At 54.4% G+C, this 23,909-nt stretch overlaps 5 protein-coding genes across 5 annotated transcripts; 1 reads left to right on the forward strand and 4 right to left on the reverse strand.

Annotated features, from left to right (window-relative positions):
- Positions 1-895: 895 nt before the first annotated feature.
- On the reverse strand, positions 896-6,576 carry J4E83_004795 (uncharacterized protein; the record flags this gene model as incomplete). The annotated part of the gene is made up of 3 exons (XM_049331720.1): positions 896-1,006; positions 1,058-6,006; positions 6,057-6,576. The coding sequence occupies 3 exons, from the start codon at positions 6,574-6,576 to the stop codon at positions 896-898; spliced, it is 5,580 nt and encodes a 1,859-aa protein (XP_049189494.1).
- Positions 6,577-7,824: 1,248 nt separating this feature from the next.
- On the forward strand, positions 7,825-14,134 carry J4E83_004796 (uncharacterized protein; the record flags this gene model as incomplete). Its single annotated transcript, XM_049331721.1, has 2 exons — positions 7,825-13,000; positions 13,050-14,134. The coding sequence occupies 2 exons, from the start codon at positions 7,825-7,827 to the stop codon at positions 14,132-14,134; spliced, it is 6,261 nt and encodes a 2,086-aa protein (XP_049189495.1).
- An 828-nt stretch (positions 14,135-14,962) lies between these two features.
- Positions 14,963-16,600, reverse strand: J4E83_004797 (uncharacterized protein; the record flags this gene model as incomplete). Its single annotated transcript, XM_049331722.1, has 2 exons — positions 14,963-16,408; positions 16,595-16,600. The coding sequence occupies 2 exons, from the start codon at positions 16,598-16,600 to the stop codon at positions 14,963-14,965; spliced, it is 1,452 nt and encodes a 483-aa protein (XP_049189496.1).
- Positions 16,601-16,929: 329 nt separating this feature from the next.
- Positions 16,930-18,496, reverse strand: J4E83_004798 (uncharacterized protein; the record flags this gene model as incomplete). Its single annotated transcript, XM_049331723.1, has 2 exons — positions 16,930-17,348; positions 17,398-18,496. The coding sequence occupies 2 exons, from the start codon at positions 18,494-18,496 to the stop codon at positions 16,930-16,932; spliced, it is 1,518 nt and encodes a 505-aa protein (XP_049189497.1).
- A 2,916-nt stretch (positions 18,497-21,412) lies between these two features.
- Positions 21,413-23,061, reverse strand: J4E83_004799 (uncharacterized protein; the record flags this gene model as incomplete). The annotated part of the gene is made up of 2 exons (XM_049331724.1): positions 21,413-23,023; positions 23,053-23,061. 2 exons carry the CDS (start codon positions 23,059-23,061, stop codon positions 21,413-21,415), a joined length of 1,620 nt encoding a protein of 539 aa, XP_049189498.1.
- Positions 23,062-23,909: the final 848 nt, after the last annotated feature.

Raw genomic sequence — 23,909 nt, forward strand, 5'->3', positions numbered from 1 at the left:
GGAAACACTCGAATAATGCAATTGCCACTACACGTATCTTCTCGCATCATACGCAAGATGTACAAAGTGAAAGGAAGTAACAGACAACAGACATATATCGAATAAGTGGCAACAAGCGCGTACAAACAGCATCTTACATCAAGACTAAACCCACGATACGTCATACAAGCCCCGTCAACACCACATCCGCTAAGAGGGCAAGCGTACCACCCAGCCCTCTCTCATACACATACACGCTTCCTTCTAGTGCACGCGCACCCCCATCCGCGACGTCACCTTGCCACCAGACTGAACAGCTCCACGTTCCTAGCTTCCCACGTTCCCAAAGGCAATGACGGTCTTCCCAAACCCTTACTCAACAACCTGCACGCTACGTAAGCCCATGCAGCTACCCGCTGCAGGTCAGCCTCAACTGCATGAGGCGGCAACCGCGTAAAACGGCTAACAGCGGGGCTGCTACCAAGAAACCTGTCTTCGAGTTGGAACCCGAGCTCAACAATATGCATGATGTACCCTTTTTGTGGAAGAGGGTTTATCTGTTGAGGTTATCTCGGGATGCTCGGGAGATAAAGAGATAAGGAGATGGAGGGTAGGAGGGGTAGGCAGGTGGAGGCGACAGACACGCGAACAACTCATCGTCATCATACATCGTAGTGAAGAAGGGAGTTGTTTGAACATGTTTTTGTTGCATTACAATACATAAATCTCTTTGCGAAGCATGGACATATCTAATCTTGATGCGCCGGGGGACCCAAACACGCCGCGTAGGGGGGAATAATGTTCCTTCTAGGAAGGATATATGAACCGATTTTGCCCCTTGCTCCAACTATACTACCATGCATCTAATCGTTCGTGAATATTGAGGAACATCGCCCGCCGGTGTTGACACGTATATTTAACATTGCGCGATCGCGACGGAAACAGCCTGGTCGTCCGAGTGGCTGATGCTGATGTTGATGTTCTTGACACCTACGCGCTTGGCTTCTTCGTCGGCTTTGCCGTAGAGCTGTGAATACGTTAGTATATGGTTTCAGAGTTGGTAATGATAAGAACATACCTGAACGGTTGGCGCGCCAGACTCATCGTTGATGATCTCGATATCCTTCAGCGGAGCGCCGGCGCCTTCACCCTTAACACCGAGAGACTTGAATACAGCCTCCTTCGCTGACCACTTGCCTGTGAAGCTGGCTTGTGGGTTTGGTGCCTTTTGGCAGTATACAATCTCCTTCTCGGTGAAGTTGCGCTCGATGAAGGTCTCGTTCTCAATGTTGAGTGCACTGATGCTCTCAACATCGACACCAACCTTGCTGTTGGCGGAAGCTGTGGCTTGAGTGAGCTGCTCAACCATCTTCATCGTCTCCTGTGCCTTCTTGTCCTTCTTGGGTGCAGGGCTCTTCGCATAGCTGTATGTCGAGGTCTTCTTGTTCATGGTGACACGCGCTTGCGGGTTGAGGAAGACCTCTTGCATCTTCTCGTCCTCGTACGGCGCCTTGTCCTTGGCACGGAACATGGTGTTGTTGATGAGACCATCATGGAAGTATCGGTATGCCCTCTTTTGGCGAGCTTCAACCTTTTGCTTGTAGGCAGCGAATTGGTGGTGCTCAAGAGCGGCGAACAGGTACTTGGGGTGAATACCGATAGCTTGGGTTCCCTTCTGTCCGAAACCGAATGAAGTAACGGAGAAGGCCTTGATACCATCGGTCTGGATGGCCTGCGACGGGTAGACGATGTAGTCGTATTGCTCCATGATCTTGTCGACGTTATCGGCGTTGCGGTTGCCAGGTACGAGACCAGTGTTGAGCACCTGCAAGCAACCGTTGAACATCCAGGCACCGGCAGCACCCTTGGGATGACCAGTGAGGTACTTCTGCCAGATACCAAGCAGCGCATTGCCCTTCTTACGGCCGAGGTGGCGCATCTGGTGGTTGATAACATCGGACTCGTTCTTGTCGTTCGCAACAGTGGAGGTACCGTGGAAAGAAGCAACATCGAGATCGTCAATGGTAAGGCCCCAGGTAGCAAGTGCACCACGAAGAGGAGCGATGCGTGAGTCTTGCTTCCAGAAGCTGTTACCGAGACTGTTGAGCGCGTCCTTCTCTTGTCGCTTGGCTTCCATCTCGATGTTAGCAGCACGCTCCTCGAGATAGGCAGCCTCGTCGAAGTCCTCGCCAGTAGCGTCCTTCATCGCCGCGACTTCCTCCTGGAGGTAGAGGACTTCCGACTCCTGCCACTGCTTGATCTGCTTGCGGCGGAGGTCCATCTGTCTCCTCCTGTACTTGATGTCAAGAAGAGGAGATGGGAACTTGGACGGGTTCTCTCGTGCGGTGGTCAATACACCCTTTCCTGGAGCAGGGACGGAACGACCAATCTTGTCGGTTGCTGTGGCCGTGAAGCCGAGGATACCGTAAATGGGGACTCCCATGTCGAGGGCGAGCTTGGCGTCCATGATGACTTGCATACCGCAACCTTGCGATTCCATGAAGCCATTTCGGGTTGTGGTGGTGGGGCGCGACATCTCCTTGGGTGTACGTCCGTGAGCGAATTCGTCTTCGGCGTTGCTAGTGGCCTTCATGTTGGCGAATTCGTAGGAGCCTTCCTCTTGGAAGTCATCGAAACCACCAACGAAGCAGACACGGGCCTTTCCTTCGACGATGGTGTCGTAACCGATATCGAGAGACTCAACAGCGGTGGCACAAGCACCGACGGGTGTCTTGATAGGTCCAGTGGATGAGATGAGCAACATGTTAACCCAAGCGCTCATAGTGTTGATGAAAGACTCTTGCAGAATATCCTTCTGGACTGGCTTGTCCATGAATCGGTCTTTGTACATTCCTCGAAGGGCGGTAGTACCACCAATACCGGAACCGACGCAGTTACCGACTTGAGACAAGTGGACATATTGGTAGAACTCGTATGGGTCGGTGATACCACTGGCAAGCAGACACTCGGCCGTGGAGACAAGCACGAAGAGTGTGACAGGGTCGACTTGGGAGATGATGTCGTCGGGCACACCGTACTTCTTTGCATCCCAGCCAGTCGGGATTTGACCAGCTACGAGACGGTCGAAGCGAAGAGCCTTGGGAAGGAGGAGTGTAGCTCCCTTCTTCATGCGGACAGTGTACTCGCTAGACTCCTCGATCGCAAAGATCTCAACCTTGTCGCCATGCTCCTTCTTGAACTCCTCCGCAAGCTCCTTGGAAGCCTCAAATGGATCGAGATCCTCCTCAATCTGGATCTCTTGCATAAGCTGCTTCTTCTTGGGGTCGTAGCCATTGAAGAGCTCGGGCTCGATGAGGCGGATACCGGCGTGCTCGAGAATGTACTTCTCGTACTTGGGCTTGACATCCTTGTCATCGATTGGCTCGTTGGTCTTGGCGTCAACCCATCCGGAGTAGCTCTTGCCCTTGAGAGGACCGTTGTGGTTCTTGATGAGACCCATGATCCAAGCCATCTCGACGCATCCCTCAATGGAGAATTCGCCGTACGCTTCCATCTCCCAGCGTGTCCTGGAGTTACCCCAAGGACCGACTTCAGAGAAACCAGTGACGACGACGACCTTCTCAAGGTCGACCATACCCTTAAGGTTATCGTTGAGAGGCTTGACCTCTGTGTCCCAATCAGGTAGGGTGGGGAAGTCGAACTTCATGTTTGCACGTGGTTCGATCGTGGCCTTCTTGTATAGGGCCTCGCTGGCCTCGCCGTTGACAACCTTGTTCTCGATGGCATTCTCCTTGATGACGGCACGGCGGATATCACTAGTCTCTGTGAGTTCCTTGCGCAAGTCGGTCATCAAGTCCTTCAGGTTAGGAATGTACTGGAAGCCGCCGTTGAGGTCAGCCCATACAGGCTCGACCTGGCAGAGGTTGACGATCGGTGGCGCCATCAGACCAAGCAAGTTGAAGGCCATCTCCTGCTGAGAGAAGGTGCGTACACCGTACTTCTCGATACCCTCAGCGACAATGTTGTTGGCGCCCATCAAACCAGTGCCGCGAGTCCAGCCGATGACGGCACCACAGATAGTGAGGTAGTTACCCCAGCTTTCTGAGTGCCACCTCGAGAAGAGTGTCTCGAGCGACATCTTGGATTCTGAGTAAAGACCATCGTTACCGAAGGTTCCGTGGTTGGGTGACAATGGCAGGATGACTTGTGCTGGGCGGGTCTCGTAGCCGTAAGTTTGCTTTTGCTTCTTGACAGCTCCGAGCATGCGCAACAGGTTGGTCAACATGATGCGGTGAGCGAGCTCAGACTTGGAGTCGATGCTGTCAATTTCGCGGCCATTCTCTGGAATAGCAGCGAAAGGAACGATGAGGTCGAGATCCCATCCAAGGCCCTTCTTGGTGTCGAAGATGTAGTCGACCAAAGCCTCAACATCTTGGTTGCTGCCCTGGTTGAAAGGCACAACAATGAGTTGAGAACCGCGGGCGCCGTATCGCGAGTACATGGACTGGTAGTACTCGGTGACCTCACGGGAGAACCTGGAAGTTGTGACGACGACCTTGGCACCACCGCTAATGAGACCCTGAAGGACTTGCGCACCGATAGAGCCGGCGCCAGCGCCCGTCATAAGAGCGTACTTGCCCTGGAAAGTGACACCAGACTTGGCGGCATCCTCAAGGCAGTCCAGGTAAACGCCAGTCAGCTTCTTGCTGTACTCCCAGCCATGGTCATCCTTGCGCTTGAGATGTAGGAAGGGGATAGTCTCAACCTTGCCCTGCTTAGCAGAAGGATTGACGCGACCGTTGCGACCCCTCTTGCCGCTAGCAGCCTTGCCGTTCTCGCTGGGCATGATCTGTCCCTCGTTCATTGACAACGAACGGATGACATTGCTGTAGAGGCTCTTGATCTGAAGTTGCGAGGACTTGGAGAGCTTGTGTTGTTGCTTGATGAGCTTGTAGATCCTTTGGAGGTCGTTCTGGACCTTGGTGCGGTTGCCGTACTCGGACAGCTTTCCGCCCTCAGCCATCTCGCGCACGTAGTGCTCAAGCTTGCGAACGCTCGCTCTTGGCGCTTCCTTGTAGTTCATATTGCCCTTGGCATCAATCTCTAGGTGCGGCGCTGTGGGTACTGCGACATCCTTGTAGACCGGAGCCTCGTTCAAGACCTCCTTGCAGTTGTCGATGAGCTGCTGACCGAGCTCCTTTGCAAGCTCATATGTCTCACCGCGCTCGGTAGGGCAGTGGTCCATGTGGTACTGCATAAAGTCGAGAAGGAGAGGGTTCGAGCGGTTCATGATGGCGATGCAGCGACTGACAATCTCACGGTCGACAGCCTTCAGCTTGCCAAAGATAATATCGTAGTACATAGTGAGAGCATCCTGGCGCGCCCAGTTCCACGATGAGTCGTAGACGCGCGCCTTGAGCGGTGTGAATTGGGGCTCAATGCCAGAGGCGTAGAATTCGCCGTGCTCGGTGTTCCAGAGGTCAAGCTGGGCCTGGAGCGCGGATTGCGCCTTCTGTGAGTCGACAAACGACTTGTCACCCGCACGAAGATCGATTTTGAGGTATCGCGCGAAAAGCTCAAGCTGTTGCTTGAACAATTGGCGTTGGTCCTTTGTGAGCGCGTCGATCGCCGCGGGGTCCATCATCATGCCACCACCCGAACCACCAGCGTCTCCGCCGGCTGTAGGAGCAGACAGGCTGATTCCGGCGATGCCCGCGTATTTGTTCGCTTGCTCATCGAGGAAAGCCTTGCCGTCGGCTTCTGAGGCAAGACGGGCTGCTGGCTCGTTGGTGATGGCGAGCAGCAAAACTCCGTCCTGTCGCCCTTGGGCCAGTCCCCATCTTGTCTCGAGGTGCTTTCGCACGGCTGTGATGTTGAAGCCACCAGGCATCTTGGCGGACACCATGCGGGCAATGAGCGAGGAGGACTGCTTGCCAAGCTGACCATTGAAGGTAGCCTGCATCGAAGCACCGAGCTCGTCGAGAGGGGTATCCTCGGGCTTTTCGGGAGTTGAGCCAAACTCCTTGCCCAGGTCTCCGAGGATTTCGTTCTGAAGCGTGGACTTGCCTGCGAAGCGTGTTAGTCACAGTTTTACGCTAGACGTGCAATTGACGGACCTCCGACTAAATCCTTGATGGCCTTGCTCAGCGGAATGTCCATGAGCGGCTTCTTCAGCTTCTGAGCCACCAGTGTCCGCAGAATGTCGGTGGCTGTGACGGGGGCATCTGGCACCTGGGCTGCGGGCCCGGCACTCGGTGGTGGAGGGGCTGCGGCGGCGGCGGCAGGTGCTGAGGAGGCGGGTGCAGACGAGGGCGCTGATGAGGCCGCCGCGGGAGCCTCTGGTTCCTCCTCTATTGGGTCTACATCGTAGTAGATGTCCTTGGCGTCCTTGTTGTAGCACAGGATCTGACGCTGCAGCGACCGCGCCGCATCGTGTCCTTCGTATTTGCTGGCGAGGGTGCGCTTCGCCATGACACCGAGCGTGTCTGCGGGGCCGATCTCGACGATGCGCTCCGTCGTCTTCTCGCCGAGGACGACATCCTGCGTCTCGATCCACCTGACGGGCGAGGCGAACTGGTATGCGAGCAGCTCAATGAGCAGCGTGTGCGAGAGCTCCTGCTCGACCTCGGGACGCATGGCGAGGGAATGAGGGAGCAATTGGCGGAAAGGAGGGTGGTTGAAGCTCAACGGAGCTCAAAGGGTATCTCTATTACAAAATAGAAGACGGGTATCGTGGGTCTAGGGAGGGAGGAGCGGCCAGGAAGAAGACGCGCTATTAGGTGGGTGGGTAGTGTATAGTGCGGTGAGAGCACGAGAGACGATTCAAGGGTCCGGGAGGGGTGCGTTGGCTCCCCGCGAACGCAAACTTTCTTCTTCTTCGCGAAATAAGTGAGGGAAGGGTCAGCGGGCGTTGCAGGAACAAGACACTCAACGCATTGGCTGTTTATCTCTTGTTGGACAGCAGCACGCGGCGTTGATATGGCCGGGCGTTGAGGATTTCTCCCGCTTCGGGCTGGCGGTACTAAAATTCCAGACCCCTGCGACTGCAGCTCGTTACTGCTTTGGCCGGTGCTCAACGAACTAATCTCGCCTGGAAGAAGATGGGCTTGCGAGCGAACAACAGGCGGCCACCGCACGAAGGGGATTGCGGTTCGACTTGCGAGTGGGTGCCAGCCTCGCACCGAAACTTGGAAACTCGGCCCACCGTGTCCTCAACAGCTGCGTGGGCGCGGATAAGCGCATGGCGGCGACTTGTTGAGTGCCTCTGCCCCAGCATTCGTGTAGGAACATACCGCAGACCCCTGCCGCCGCTAGTGACCCATGATATGCGGGCCAAATCTGAGCTCCTCTCGAAAAAGTCGACCAAGACGGCGCGACCATAACCACGCCAGCGCACCGCTTCCGACCCATTCCTCACCTCCTCCCCGCCCAATTGCATAAGCACTCCCTTCTGATTACTTTTCTTAAACCCTGGGGCCGTTCGTAATCCTGCTGCCTGCGGTATTCTCTCCACGCCCCTCGCACACCGCACCGCACATAGCAAGGGAGCTGCTACACATTACTAGCAGTACGGGCCTTATCCCAGCACACCGGCCAGATTAGCTTCTGTCTGAGTGAAGAGGTACGCATTGAGTCTTTCTTGCGAGCAGTTCAAGACAGCTGTCTTCCGGACGTCTTTTGGCCCGGGCCATTGCGTCGATTGCATCGCTCCTTCCCCGCCATACCAGACGAGAGCTCACACTGCTCAGACGCTCCTTCCTGCCCACGTCGTTCTTTCCACACCTATAATCTGTCCAAGGTACGCGCCTTCCGTTGCTCGTCACTCACCTCGAAATACCTCCGACACTCAGCTAACCACCTCACCAGTAATCGCACATTCCCACCATGTACGGTTCCGGCCAGCAGACGGGCATCTCCACGCCCCGCTCTGCGGCAAACCTGCGCCCGCTCATCCTCTCTCACGGCTCGCTCGAATACACCCTCCTCATCCCGACCGCCCTCCACTTCAATGCACAACAATTGAGGGACACGTTCAAGTCGACGCTCCCAGAGCCCACCGACGAGCTCGCCCTAGACGATGAGCCATCATCGGTGGCGGAGCTGGTGGCGCGATACCTTGGCTTTGTCGCGAAGGAGGTAGAAGAGGGGGAGGACCCTGACTCTTTCGAGGAGGTGCTCAAGCTCGTTCTTACCGAATTCGAGCGTGCCTTCCTCCGCGGCAACGAGGTGCACGCGCTGGCTGCATCTCTGCCCGGCATCACCGAGAAGAAGCTGGTCACAGTACGGTCATACTACGCTGCTCGCGCGGCCGTAGAGAGGCCAATCAAGCACCACGAGTCCGCTCTCTTCCGCGAGGCTTCCGACGAGAACGCCTTCATCTACGCTGTTCTGGGCGGCCAGGGCAACATCGAGGAGTACTTCGATGAACTCCGCGAAATCTACAACACCTACCCCTCATTCGTCGAGGACTTTGTTGCGGCCGAGGCGCAACATCTCCTCGTCCTGTCGCGTGACCCACGCGCTGAGAAGCTCTACTCCAAGGGCCTCGATGTCATGCGATGGCTCAACAACCGAGACTCACAACCCGATACCGACTACCTGGTTTCGGCACCTGTCAGTTTGCCCTTGATTGGGTTGACTCAGCTTGCACACTACGTCGTAACGTGCAGAGTCCTCGGCAGCCATCCCGGCCACGTACGCAGCCGCTTGTCTGGTGTAACCGGTCACTCGCAGGGTGTCGTTACAGCCGCCGCTATCGCCGAAGCTAAGAACTGGGAATCTTTTGAGCGATCTGCCAAGAAAGCCATTGAGATCCTCTTCTGGATCGGTGCGCGGAGTCAGCAAGCCTTCCCCAGGACCTCGCTGGCACCGACAGTCTTGCAAGACTCGGATGAGAACGGCGAGGGTGTCCCCACGCCTATGCTTTCCATCCGTGATCTCTCAAGAAAAGCAGTCCAGGACCACATTGACGCGACAAATGCCCATTTGCCCCAAGATCGGCACATTGCCATCTCTCTAGTCAATAGCGCTCGCAACTTCGTAGTCACAGGTCCACCAATCTCTCTGTACGGTCTCAACCTTCGTTTGCGCAAGGACAAGGCCCCGACTGGCCTGGACCAAACGAGAATCCCCTACACTGAGCGCAAAGTGCGTTTTGTCAATCGCTTCCTACCCATCACTGCTCCTTTCCACAGCCCATACCTGGTAGATGCGACCAAGCAGCTCCAAGATGATCTCAAGTCAATCAAGATCTCCACTGCGGATCTTGGCATCCCCATGTATGACACACATACAGGCCAAGACCTTCGCGAGACCGAGAGTGACAACATCGTGCCTCGTCTTGTCAGCATGATCACTGCCGACTCGGTCGAGTGGGAGAAGGCAACTGTCTTCCCCAAGGCTACCCACATTCTCGACTTCGGCCCCGGTGGTATCTCAGGTCTCGGAGTGCTCACCAACCGTAACAAAGACGGTACTGGTGTCCGTGTTATTCTTGCGGGTGCCATCGACGGACAGAACGCCGAAGTTGGCTACAAGCCCGAAATCTTTGACCGCGACTTCGACCATGCTGTTAAGTACGCTGTCGACTGGGTCAAGGAGCACGGACCGCGCCTTGTCAAGACTTCCACTGGCCAAACCTACGTCGACACCAAGATGAGTCGTATGCTCGGTTTGCCTCCAGTAATGGTGGCAGGTATGACGCCTTGCACTGTTCCATGGGATTTTGTTGCAGCGACCATGAACGCCGGCTATGAGATCGAACTTGCCGGTGGCGGCTACTACAATGAGAAGACTATGACTGAAGCTATCACCAAGGTCGAGAAGGCGATTCCTGCTGGTCGTGGTATCAGCGTCAACCTCATCTACGTTAACCCTCGCGCTATGGCCTGGCAGATCCCCCTCTTAGCCAAGCTCAGAGCCGAAGGTGTTCCCATCGAAGGTCTCACCATCGGTGCTGGTGTTCCATCCATTGAAGTAGCCAACGAATACATCGAGACCCTTGGCATCAAGCACATTGCCTTCAAGCCTGGTTCTGTCGAGGCTATTCAACAGACCATTAACATTGCGAAGGCGAACCCTACCTTCCCGGTCTTGATGCAATGGACTGGTGGTCGTGGTGGAGGTCATCATTCCTTCGAGGACTTCCATCAGCCCATTCTGCAGATGTACAGCCGTCTGCGCAAGTGTGAGAACCTGATTCTCGTCGCAGGTTCCGGTTTCGGTGGCGCCGAAGACACATACCCATACCTCACCGGTCAATGGTCTACCAAATTTGGATACCCACCCATGCCATATGACGGTTGCTTGTTCGGCAGCCGCGTAATGACGGCGAAGGAATGCTACACATCAAAGATGGCCAAACAAGCTATCGTTGACGCCCCTGGTCTTGACGACGAGGACTGGGAGAAGACCTACAAGGGCCCAGCTGGAGGCGTCATCACTGTTCGCTCTGAGATGGGTGAGCCAATCCACAAGCTTGCCACTCGTGGTGTCATCTTCTGGCATGAGATGGACCAGAAGATCTTCAGTCTCGACAAGGCCAAGCGTGTCCCCGAACTGAAGAAGATGCGCGAGTACATCATCGAGAAGCTGAACAAGGACTTCCAGAAGGTCTGGTTCGGCAAGAACAAGAAGGGAGAGTCAGTTGACTTGGAAGACATGACCTACACTGAGGTTGTCCAACGTATGGTAGACCTCATGTACGTCAAGCACCAATCCCGCTGGATCGACCAGAGTTTGAAGCGCTTGACTGGCGACTTCATCCGCCGACTGGAAGAGCGTTTCAGCAAAGCTAGCAGCGAGTCACTCATCCAAAACTACGATGAGCTCAACGACCCCTTCCCAATGCTCGAGAAGGTCTTCAAGGCTTACCCCGATGCCGACAACCAGCTCATCAGCGCCCAAGATGTGCAACACTTCCTGTTGCTCTGCCAACGTCGTGGACAGAAGCCTGTACCGTTCGTTCCCGTCCTTGACGAGACCTTTGAGTTTTTCTTCAAGAAGGATTCACTCTGGCAATCCGAGGATCTCGATGCTGTCGTTGACCAAGACGTTGGCAGGACATGTATCCTTCAAGGGCCCATGGCTGTCAAGTACTCCACCAAGGTTGACGAGCCCATCAAGGAGATCCTGGATGGTGTCCACGAGGGTCACATCAAGCTCCTTATGCACGACATCTACGGCGATGACGAGTCCAAGGTTCCCGTCATTGAGTACTTCGGTAGCAACCTGCTAGCGCCACCCCAGGGTCTAGAGGTCGATGGTCTTACCGTCTCAGAGCTTGAGAACAAGGTCATCTACCGCCTCTCCGCTGCTCCCAACGCCACAATGCCAGAAGTACACTCATGGCTGCAACTCCTGGCAGGCTCCAGCTATTCATGGAGACATGCTTTCTTCACTGCGGACATCTTTGTGCAGGGTCAGCGTTTCCAGACCAACCCTACTTCCAGGGTCTTTGCTCCCACACCCGGCATGGTTGTCGAAATTCAGAACCCCAACGAGCCTGCCAAGACTGCCATCATCGTCAAGGAGCTGCACCACGGCGGCAAGCTGATCAAGACCGTCGAAGTCAGTCTCACCAAAGACAGTGAGATCCTGCTCAACATCTACGAGGAGCGTACCGCCATTGGACACGCAGTCGCATTGCCTTTCCGCTTCACCTACCGTCCTGACGTAGGCTACGCGCCTATCCATGAGGTCATGGATGCCCGAAACGACCGCATCAAGGACTTCTACTACAAGATCTGGTTTGGAGATGAGGCATGCCCATTTGATGCGTCCGTCACTTCACGCTTCGATGGTGGCCGCGCCACTGTAACAAGTGAGGCCATCAACGACTTCGTCCACGCAGTCGGAAACAAGGGTGAGGCCTTTGTTGACCGACCTGGCAAGGAAGTCTACGCCCCCATGGACTTCGCCATCGTTGTCGGCTGGAAGGCCATCACCAAGCCTATCTTCCCTCGCGCAATCGATGGTGACCTTCTCAAGTTGGTCCATCTTTCCAACGGGTTCCGCATGATCTCTGGCGCTGAGCCCTTGAAGAAGGGCGATGTTCTTGACACCACTGCACAGATCAATGCTGTCATCAACCAGGACTCTGGTAAGATGGTAGAGGTCTGTGGCACTATCACCCGCGATGGTAAGCCAGTGATGGAAGTCACTAGTCAATTCCTCTACCGCGGCGCATATGATGATTTCCAGAACACGTTCCAGAGGAAGGTCGAGAAGCCCATTCAGCTCAACTTGGCTACCAGCAAGGACGTGGCCATCCTGCGATCAAAGGAGTGGTTCAACTTCGAGGAGCCTGAAATCGACCTGCTGAACAAGACCTTGCTCTTCAAGCTCGAGACTGTCGTGCGATACAAGAACAAGACAGTCTTCTCTGACATCGAGACTCAAGGAGAGGTCTTGCTCGAACTCCCAACTAAGGAGGTGATCCAAATCGCTTCCGTGCAATACAGCTCGGGCACCGCATACGGCAACCCCGTCCTAGACTATTTGGAGCGCAATGGAGCTGCGGTTGATCAGCCAGTGCTGTTCGACAACGCTATCCCACTTCACGGCAAGGCGCCGCTTCAGCTCAAGGCACCTGCTTCCAACGAGAACTACGCTCGCGTCTCTGGCGACTACAACCCCATTCACGTCTCACGTGTCTTTGCTAGCTACGCCAACCTACCTGGCACGATCACCCACGGCATGTATTCCAGCGCAGCTGTCCGAAGCTTGGTAGAGACCTGGGCCGCCGAGAACAATGTCGGTCGTGTTAGGAGCTACCACGTCAACCTCGTGGGCATGGTGCTCCCCGACGACATGCTCGATGTCAAGCTTCAGCACGTCGGTATGGTGTCCGGTCGGAAGATCATCAAGATTGAAGTCAGCAACCAGGAGACCGAAGACAAGGTCCTCCTCGGTGAGGCTGAGGTTGAGCAACCCACTACCTCCTACGTCTTCACTGGACAAGGATCGCAAGAACAGGGTATGGGTATGGAGCTTTACAACAGCAGCCCCGTTGCCAAGGAAGTCTGGGACCGCGCCGACAAGCACTTCATGGACAACTACGGTAAGTCTGCACCAATCATCTACATCATACTGTGGCTAATTCACAACAGGCTTCGCCATCACCAACATCGTGAAGAACAACCCCAAGGAGCTCACTATTCACTTTGGTGGCCCAGTCGGCAAGGCTATCCGCCAGAACTACATGTCTATGACATTCGAGACTGTTGCTGCGGACGGCTCCATCAAGTCTGAGAAGATCTTCAAGGAGATTGACGAGAACACCACATCGTACACCTACCGGTCGCCGACTGGTCTGTTGTCAGCGACTCAATTCACACAGCCTGCTCTGACACTCATGGAGAAGGCATCGTTCGAGGACATGCGCGCCAAGGGTCTGATCCAGGTCGAGAGCACATTCGCTGGGCACTCTCTCGGTGAATACTCCGCTCTTGCGGCCATGGCTGAGGTCATGCCTATCGAGAGTTTAGTCTCAGTCGTGTTCTACCGTGGTCTTACCATGCAAGTCGCGGTCGAGCGTGACGAGACCGGTCGCTCCAACTACTCCATGTGCGCTGTCAACCCCAGCAGGATCTCCAAGACCTTCAACGAGCAAGCTCTCCAATACGTTGTCGAGAACATTGCCGAGACAACCGGATGGCTTTTGGAGATTGTCAACTACAATATCGCCAACATGCAGTACGTTGCTGCCGGTGACCTCCGCGCTCTCGACTGCCTTACTGGCGTGACAAACTATCTCAAGCAACAAAAGATCGACATTCAAGCGCTCATGCAGACTCTGTCGCTAGAGGAAGTTAAGAACCACCTGGTCGAAATCATCAAGGGTTGCGCCGAGCAGACAGAGGCCAAGCCCAAGCCGCTCGACCTCCAGCGTGGCTTCGCTACCATCCCGCTCAAGGGTATTGACGTGCCCTTCCACTCGACCTTCTTGCGATCCGGTGTCAAGCCCTTCAGGTCTTTCCTTCTTAAGAAGATCCACAAGACATCCATCGACCCCAGCAAGCTAGTCGGAAAGTACATCCCCAACGTAACTGCGAAGCCATTCGCGTTGACCAAGGAGTACTTCGAGGACGTGTACAAGCTCACCAACTCACCCAAGATTGGCAACATCTTGGCCAACTGGGAGAAGTACGAGGAGAGCGGCAAGGAGGAGACCAAGACCGAGGCTGCTGCGTAAAGCAAGTCGGCATGTATGCATAGACAGATAGATACGAGATTCCTTGATTGGGGCGTTTGGCGGTTCAACAAGTAGATGATTGGCCATTTGATATCCAGGTTGGAGGCTTCGATGCTCTTCTTTATGATAAAACTTAGTAATTCATTCGTTCAAAAAATGACATTTACAAACTATATGTGACAGGAGTAGAAAAAGTGTGAATTTTCGTGAGATGACCTTTTTTCCACCAGTTCGCCCAACTTATGCTACCTTTTGCGAGCCCCCAAGCCTTACCCTACGACAACCCTAAGAACGTGAATACAAATCGAAAGAATGCGCTTATATCCAAATCAATAACCAAAGAAAAAGATGCACAATGAAAGTATCATCATAGAAAAGAGTGCTTATCGAAACAACCCCCGTTTCCTCGGCGTCCTCCCCCCATCCGCCGTCACCACCCCTTCGTGCGCCGAATTTATGTTTGAAGTCGAACTCCCCAACGCAGGCATAGTATGCGCATGCACCAGCGGCGGCGCCTCAATATGTCTCTGACCCTGATACGGCGTATTGTGACTCTGATACGGCGTTCCTTGTAACTGCTGCTGTTGCTGCTGTTGGTACGGCGGTAATTGCTGCCAATTCTGCTGGTAGCTTTGCTGGTTATAACTGTCGTTGTATCCGTTGCTGATGACTCTGTGGGGCGTTTGTGGGATGAATTCGTTGGGTTGTTGGTGGGGTTGTGTGTGGTGCGTTTGTTGTTGTTGCTGGGAGCGGAGGAGGCCGAAAGCCCAGTTTGAGAGGTTGAAGCCGCCGAAGATGATTATGGCTGTGAAGATCTGAAAGGGGGTGTTAGTTTGCGTTGGGATGTGTATTTGGGGGTTGGTGGTGGTGGGTGTGTTGGAGGCTGTGGGGTTGGGTTTGGCTGCGCTGAAAGCAAGTGCAGAACTGGGTGTACTGGTTGTGCGAATGCGTATGCGCACAATCAATGTGCTCGCGCCGTTCGTGGACAGCTCCATACACAGCGACCGCCGGTATACCGAGAAGAAAGCAACATACCATAGACTTATAACTAAACTCCTCAACAAAAGAGTTAAATATCATAGCAAACGTCTTCGCCGTGACAGTCGCTCTTGCAACTTTCTTCGGATCACGGTTCATGCACGTCTCCCAGACACCACATGCCCGCTCCATCGCCGGCACGACTTCCTCCGGCCGACACCGGTTCCGGTTGTATTCAATGGCGCATCCGGCGATTTCAACCATGACCTCCGACGCGTGTTTGGAGGACTCGATGTCGACGTCGGTCATGACGCCCGCCCAGGCGGAGTAGACGATGTAGATGAAGAGGCTGCCGAGGAACATGTTGACGGTGAGTTGGAGGTAGTAGGATAGGACGGAGGGGAGGTTGGGGTGCGCTTCCACCCACGAGAGGAAGCCGCCTACGCTCATAGCGAGAGTCTGCTGGACAGGCCCCGCCTCTTTGGGAGGGACTTGGGGTCGTCTCTGGTCGTTGTTGTCGGAATCTTCGCCGTCGTCGTCATGTACCGTGGCGCGCTTCTTGGACCGTGAGCGCTCTGACCGGCGCTTGACTATGCGGTTCTCGGCTTTCTTGGAGTAGTACTTTTGCGACACGTCCTTGTCCCGCTCTCTGTCCCGCTCTTTGGTGGGGCTCGGCGTGGACATGAAGGTCCGCTTGAACCAGCTGTCTCGCCGCCCGCCCTTTGCATCGCCGTTGCCCAACCGCCCCATCTTGCTCGCCAATTGCGTGTCTGGTGTGCCAGGGTCGCTGTCTACCTGTGGTGTACCCGGTGTTTCCCCGCCGGAGCTGAAGTCGAGGTCGTGTGAGGGCGTTCGCATAGACCAGGGGCTCGGTTGGATGTGTGCGGGCACCGAAGATGCGGGTGTGGACGGTAGCGGCTTGGAAGGATCGCGGCTGAAGTATGTCATGCGGTTGTCGGGGTCGCGCAGCCGATTCGGTGTCGCGAAACCGTTCTTAGAGGGGGAATCTAGGACGGAGTGAGGGCCTGGCTGGCCGAAAGAAGGCCCTGAAGTCAGCGGTTGTGTTTCCCCAAATGTGTTGCGTCCGAAAGCGAAAGAGGGGCCTGGGGACTCACGCTTCTTTTGCTGGCTGGCAGCGAGGAAAGGCGATTGAGCGTCGATGGGGCCTGTTTGGTTCGTCCACTCAAAGTCCATGGGCGTCGTCGAGGGGCGGTGACTTCGCGACATGATGTTTGCCAACGAAATTGCGGGACAGGTGGAAGGTTCGATTCGGTGCGTGCGTCGTGGCGTGTTGCGCTGTTGTTGATCAACACTTGTGTGTCTAGGGTCTCAGTTGCGGACTTCCGGCACTAGTCTCGATTCGGGTCACTACAGTTGCAACAATGTTGTAGGTTTGATTGCCACTGGCGAAGAGAGTACTGTTATTTTGTATCTAATCACCAAAGTGAGACGTTCGAAACATTGTGAATTAACCGAATGCACGAGCATGTCTTAGTGCTTCGGATGGACGCCTAGTAACAAGCCATCCTCTCTGCCAGATTCCTCAGAGTTCATAGAATTTCATAGTAGTAGGTATAGTACAGTGAAGATCAAAATGCAATGCCTCTGAAAGGTCCCCATATGAACAGAACTCCCTAGAATAAAGATAGCCGCCTTCTCCTGTTAGGCATCTCTCCTGGCCAAGTAGGTGGCATGACGAGTGAGACTCCCAGTGATTCCGCAAGCAAACACAACTCATCGTGCTGAATTTTTCCACCGCCCTCCCCAGTCTGACACCTCTCGAAACAGCTGTGTACCAATCGCTGACTACGCTCCTTCTAGGCAGGCGTAAGGCCAACCTGTGTACCGTTCATTGAGGCCAGAGTCAGTGTGAGACCCTCTCGCCATGGGCCCGGGTCTCGGCTCTCCATGGTCTTGAACTCCTGCACCAGACGCACAGTCACGTAGCTCGCCTCAGTAAGCGCGTACTGCTGTCCGAGGCAGATGCGTGGGCCGCCGTTGAAGGGCAGGTATTCCCAGCCTGGGCGGAGTGTCTCCCACCTCTCAGGCTTGTACTCGTCTGCGTCTGGGCCGTAGAGGTCGTGGCGGCGGTGCATGGTGTATGGTGAGTAGCCGACGGTCGTTCCCTTGGGTACGAACAAAGGTGCTTGGCCGTCTGGACCACCTCCTAGGGGCAGGACAGAGTCGCGGATAGCAAGGCGAGAGTTACCGGGGACGACTGGGTGGAGACGGAGTGCTGGACAGAATTAGTATAGCGATGGGATCAGCTCGATGGACAAACTTACATTCGTTGAGGCACCACTTGACGTATTTAAGGTTCCTCAACTCCTCATACGTCGGTGTGCGACCTCCCAGTGCCGCAACCTCTTCCCTCAACTTGGCATAAATATCAGGCCTCTTCGCAATCTGGAAGAACATGTTGCTGAGCAGACTAGCAGTCGTGTCACGTCCGGCAAGCAGGATGTTGATAAGTTCCTCACGAATCCGCTTCTTGTCGGTAGTCTGCTTCGCTACTTCTTGAATAAAGTAGTACTTGTCGTCCTTGCCTCCAGCGCTCTTCTCAGCATCCAATTCTTCCCTGAAACGGAGAGCATCGTCGACGAACTTGTCAACGTAGGCGTGGCAGATGCTGATAGCCTTCTTGCCCTCGGGGTTCTTGCGGAAACGGTCGAAGATGCCCCAGCGGGTGCGGGTCGTGATGTCGTCTTGTGCGGTGGTGAATGCCTTGCTGAAAATAACGTCCTCGTTGTTTGCGTCTTCCTGGCCGACCATGCGGAGCGAGTTGGTGGAGTGGTTGAAGAGGAATTCTGTTGCGGTGTCGATGGTCAAACGGAAAAAGAGCTCTTGCAGATCGACAGTAGCGCCATCCTTGGGGATGTGCTTGAGCATAAGCTTGAAGTGCCTCTCGAACGCCTCGATATCTGCAACTTGGTCGCGAGCGAAGTTGGGTCGCAGCAAGTGACGGCTATTAGCCCACCGCTCACCATCCGCGTTGAAGATACCGTGACCCAAAAGAGGAGTAAAAGCACCCTGCCTATGACCAAAACCGTAATCCTTGAACTTCAAACTCAAGATCGTCTTGACGTTCTCCGGCTCGCAGGTCGCAATGAAAGGCATGGTAACCAGCCTGTTATGGAAAGTGTTACCGAGCCGTCCAAAGCGCTTTCTGTTCTCTTCCAACAGGATGTGGTGCTTGCTGTTGTATGCCATGACCTTCACATTATCAATTCCGAAAATAGGGTCTTTGTGGAACTGCGCCGTGCAGGGTTGGCAGCCATTCTCTTTCTTGAAGCGCTGGCGCGCAAGGTAGAGGGTAATACGGGTGTATAGGATGTAGGAGATGGCGGCTCCCGCAACGATGAAAAGTAGTGGCGACTGCGCCATGGTGTCTGTAGGAATTGTGTTGTTGGAGAAAGGTAGTAGTTTTCGGAAAAGGTTTTAGTGATGACGTCGAGGAATGTCGATAGTGGGTAGCCGCGTCTTCGTGGGAGCTATTTGTATGCCTTCGTCGAGGCAGTCGCGTTTATTCCACGAGGTGTTTAACCGGTGCCTCGCAACGAACCCAGTTGTTGATGTGGAAAGAGTGATTGCAGGGTAATAGACACAGCCGCTGTCAGGTCCGCCTTGAATCCACAGTATGAAGCGTCTGTTGTTGAGCCAAGCCTAGGTAACAGACACCCAAGTCCTCTTCCCCTTGTCTTACGTCCGTATGCAATCAATGTCTCTTTTCTTACTCGCAGAAAGATTTGTCGTGCGACTGCTCGGCCGAGGTCCGATAAACTGTTCGGTCTCCGTCGTTGTTCCGCTCTCCGCAGTGCTGTCCAAGAATCCCGGTATTACCACCAAGAGGCGGATGGTCGTTCAGTATAGCCACGGGCTTGGCTGAGTAATCCCAAGGTTTGTCGTAAAATGTCAACACAGCAAAAAATATATCACTAGTCACGGGGCCAGCCACTCTCTTATACCACCAACACTCGTCCGAAATTCTAGGGGTTCCACAAGGCCATCGTCTAACACGCCCACGGCACACTTACAATTTGAGCATTCAGCTCCGGACACGGTGCAAAGCGGCGCCCGACTGCTGAGGTAAACGCCCATTCGGAATGGAATGCGCTCGCGGAGGCTAGAGCATAGCGTGCGTAGGTTTTCGGTGATGCCGCTGCTGCACCATCCCTGCTCTGCCCCGTTACCGAGGCTGATTCGCGGGGGTCGTGATTCGCCAAATCTGATACAGCAGATCTGCGGATTCGCATGTTGGACCTAAACGGGTTACTGCCCGATGGTGTTGTATGCATGCTCGGAGGACTCGGAAGTTACTGTAATGAGGTGGGATGTGTAGTCATGTGTCGCAGGCGAGAAGGGCATGTTGCTTGTTGCGGGAATCATCAGAGTCAGCTAGCTAGAAGGAAATCATAGGTCAATAGGGAAATTGTCACAGTGTAACACAGGCTACGATAGTGTGCACAGTCAGCTCATAACTTTAATTCGACGCTTTGCACTTGGAATACGATGTATACATTACTGCTACATGCCAATGTCTTGGGGTTGCTGATGATGAAGTCGATACACGTCACCCGCGTGCGCAAGCGCAAAGCCCACGTTTGGGTCTGTCCAAACGGCCCGCTGCACGAGGCAGACTCCACTTCACATGCTGCCTCCGAGGGTGCAGCGTGGATCACTAATCCGATGAGATCCACTTCATGTGATTGATCGTTTCCTTCTCTAGGTACTCATATACCTGTGTGTAGTCTTTGCACACGTGCTTCGCATCCCAACCGTCACTCCCACCTCGATCTTCTCCATGCTCGTCACCAGGGAAGCTTGTCGCAGCCCCTTCTAGCGCCACATCTCCAGCGCACATTATCGCCTGTCTAATGTATTCGAAGCAGTGGTTGATATGCCATGGCATCTTGACGGGATTTGCAGACACAGGTGACGCGACCATGAGCTTCATGGAGTTGTACGCGCCCAGTATAGTGTAGAGGCAGTGCAGCTGATGCGTCACGGACGTGGTGAAGACGGTGTGGTTGGGATAGTCGTGTATCGGGTGTGGGAGGTTCGAATATTCGGAGGGGTTCTTCACGTTGACGTAGCCCAAGCCCTCTATGGAGATCGTCAGCACTGTTAAACCTCAAGAAACCAGAACGATGTACATACCTGGTACGATGCTTAACCATGCATGCTGTGTCTCGTTGCTCCAGAACTCCGCCGCATCTTCTGGGGCGAACACAGAACTGGGCTTGAAGCTCACAATCTGTTGCGAGAACGTTGGCGCAAATCCTGTAATGTCTCCCGCGAGCTCGTATTGATGACTTTTTGTGTGTTTTTGCCATCTCTTTTCCACCAGCAATCCAACAATGACGAGGAGAAGTGCCGTGTCTATTATCCAGCGATAGCCCTTCAGCCTCTTCCACGCCGTCTTGCGTCTTCGTCTAGGTCGTACTGCATCTTCTGTATCCCAATCGTCAACCTCTGTACTCGAATCCGAGTGATCGTCGGTGTTGCGTAAGGCGTCGTATCGTTGGTCGGGCTTTAATGGGTCGTTGGTCGCGAAGGCCATGATGGAAACGTCGTGAGTCGACTTGTGTGGTGCGAATGCTGGCATTACTGTAGCTGTGGTTTGGTAAGGATAAATGGGTAAGCGCGTGTATACAATGGCGTTGACGCGGCATCGTCTTCATCTGCTTTGGTGCTCAAACGTATACTGCGACGCCAATCGTTAGATGATACGTGATCCGGCTTGGAGGACGACGATCGGCAAGCCGAGCCCTGGATCATTAGCATAGATCAAATACATTATTAGAAGTATCAGCTTTCGGAACGCATTGTAACAGCATGCGCGTATATGTACGGCGTGCTGCATTGCATGTCATCGCGCAAGAGGCAGGCACGAGTGGCAGACGCGCCGCGATAGACATCAGCGCAGACATTACGATGACGCGAACTCAGATCGAAGTTCAGATCGAAGGAAGAAGGCAACGCAACAATTTCGTTCATATTCATGGTAGAGTTAGAGGGTTGGCGTCGGCGACGATGCTTTGGACGCGATGACGCTAATTGGAGTCTATCGATAATCACGCCAAGGACTCCCTAGCCCACACCACCTGCCACTGCATTCGGCATCATCACCGATCACCCTCGGACCATGAGATTGAGATCAACGCGCTCCGATCCGACTCATACTCTACAGGTTATCGATGCTCTTTGAGCGAAATTAGAAGACACCATCGCCGCATTACCTCCGGCCCATCCGTCTCCTCGGCCAGTATCAGCCAGCATCATCCACTCGCCTTCGCTTCCTCACTCCATAATCCTTATGTGGCGTTTATCAGGAGTCTGCTGTGGTGGATGAAGGATGGAAGGTTCGCTGCTGTTCCTGAGCGCCTGTGCAGCATGCTCCTTGACAGTAGGCAACGTCACTGTCGAGATATCCTCATCAGTAAAAAGACCCAGTGCCTCAACAGACAACTCCTTCCTGCGCGATGGCGACCGTGTCGCTGACGCAGCATGGTTACGCGCGTGCATGCGCTTCTTTCCCAGCGACACAGAATCCCTATGAGCAAAGAGTTCTGGCGACACACCGCCCGAATGTACAATACGAGAGTGCGCGATCGTGACAGAGTCGCGATGGTCGCGGAACTTGGTGTCTGCTTCTTCGAGGTTCGAGAGCTTTCGGATCATTGGTGATGGCTTGGTGATCCTTCCTCTGGTATGCGGGATCTCGACGCTGGGGACAACAAGAGAGTGCTCGGAGGATGGCGATGATCCTGCTACTGGGGCGTGCGTCGGCGTTACTTGTAGAGCATCTCGAAGTGACAACTCTTCACAAGACGCGCTCCTGGTCAGCGGCGCGCTTACGGGGCGTGATGAGACGCTAGAATGTGCACCGCTTGTGATTCGGCTGTTTGGAGGTACTGTTGCTGCCAGGTCTTCGTCGTCGTCTACTGCACAGTCGTAGCGAGTGGCTCGACCATCATCATCAGGGAACACCACAATGGTGGGCTTGAAGCTGTCTGATGGGCTATTCCAGGTTCCCGACCATCCTGCGAGCTTCGAGTTGACTCGGTCAAGGCCACCACGTTTGGCGCTTGGGCTGGCAGTTTCTAAGGCATGACTTGCTGACGAGCTTCGTCGTCCCTGCGTCCTGATGGTATGCTCTTCTGGCACATCGTCCCAGATTACCTCATAGCTGCCACTCTTTGTCTCGATGATTTGCATGGTGGGTGTTGCTGGGTCGGCGCTGTCGCCGTGGGTGAGACCCTGCGCGTCCCACGAGGGAGCTATGGCGATAACATGTACGTCTGTCCGTGTAGTAGCTGGCTCCGCTGCAGCGCTCTTCGCTATGTTCATCGTGTTCGGGCATGATGGGCATGACTTGACGAGTTCTGTATGATTGCTAGCCGACCTGGAGCTCTCTCCGGTATCACTTGCTAGAGTCTGAGTCGAGACCTCTTCCGTGATGGGTGCCGGGGGTGATGAGATCGATTGCTTCGAACCACTTTCTTCGAAATCGACAGTCTTCACGCGACGCAAGGTCTTGAGCTCGGCGTTGATGCTTTCCTGTTGCAATCCGGTCGGTGGTGTGGTTGTGGTACTCTTCGCCTTCTTCTTTATACATGGCTTCAGCTTCGCATTCCCATGACGTGTCTTTGGGTTTGCAAACGCTCTTGCTGGGTCTGGCTCTGACTTTGAACGCACAGCAGTGGACCTGATGGGACTTGGCCTTGCAACCTTTTTGATCTGGTTCTTATTCGGCTCGGGTGTTCGAGATCGCTTGGCCATGGGCTTTGTCTGTTCAACGAGTTGCTTCTGGAGGCTAGCAGATGAAATATTTGGATCGTGGTACTGAGATTTTAGTTCGTATCTGGAGTTGCTGATGGAGCGCTGAGAGCCAGGGCGTGGAGGCCGTAGCTGGCTACGTGTCGGAGTTGGGGTCGGACGGGTTGCATGGCGCCCATCCTCCTTCGAACGCACCGCCTCCAACGCGGCAATCGCAGTCAAGCGCTCATTCCGTTCTTGGCTCGGTATAACCAGCTCACTCGCGGATCGTTTCAGCGAGCGTCTAGAACTCGGCTTCAAGGGTTGGCTCGTTGACATTTCAGTCCGATCGTTGCTCGTTATCTCGGCATCATGCGACGTTGTCGTTGCGAAGGCAGAGTGAGGTTCGCACTCTTGATCAGGTGTATAAGGAGGAGTGTCCGGGGCTGCCTCTTTATCGGTTGTGAGGTACGAGGTGAGCTTGGTGATTAAGCCATCGCCGGAAGTCCCAAGCATGGTAGCTGCAGATTACGATGAGTACGTCAACCGGACAGTAAACATTCGTCAGCGTGTGGATCGGAGTGTGAAAGGCGATGGCAAGTATCGTGATATATAGATCGTGACGTAGGAAGTTCGAAAGTCAGTGATAAGAGGATTTAGGTGACGTTCCAGTCGCGAGAAACGTGTGTGCAGTAACAGCCAGGGCAACTGTGCAATGGAAAGATCTGGACATGCGGAAGGAAAGTTGCAACTTGGGACGGGAGCTCTTATCCTCCACAGAGCCATCATGTTTTGGCCTCGGGAAGTTGCACTCGCATGAGCGTAGCTCAATCGCACTGCCTTGAACAGGCAGGGCATGCTGAAGTCGAGATAAAAGAATGCGAATCAAACTCCGGTTTCTAGAAAGATATGTGGAATCAAGCCACCGTTGACGCGATACGGCTCATGCTCTTCTGCAGCTTGCAATGATTAGGTATCCATGAAGGCAAAGGCGACTTCTCGCGTGTCAACCCCTCAATGACGGTCGACTGAACACCAC

The sequence above is a fragment of the Alternaria metachromatica genome, assembly GCF_023757995.1.
Source record: "Alternaria metachromatica strain BMP 0045 chromosome Unknown scaffold_8, whole genome shotgun sequence".
Lineage (NCBI taxonomy): Eukaryota > Fungi > Ascomycota > Dothideomycetes > Pleosporales > Pleosporaceae > Alternaria > Alternaria metachromatica.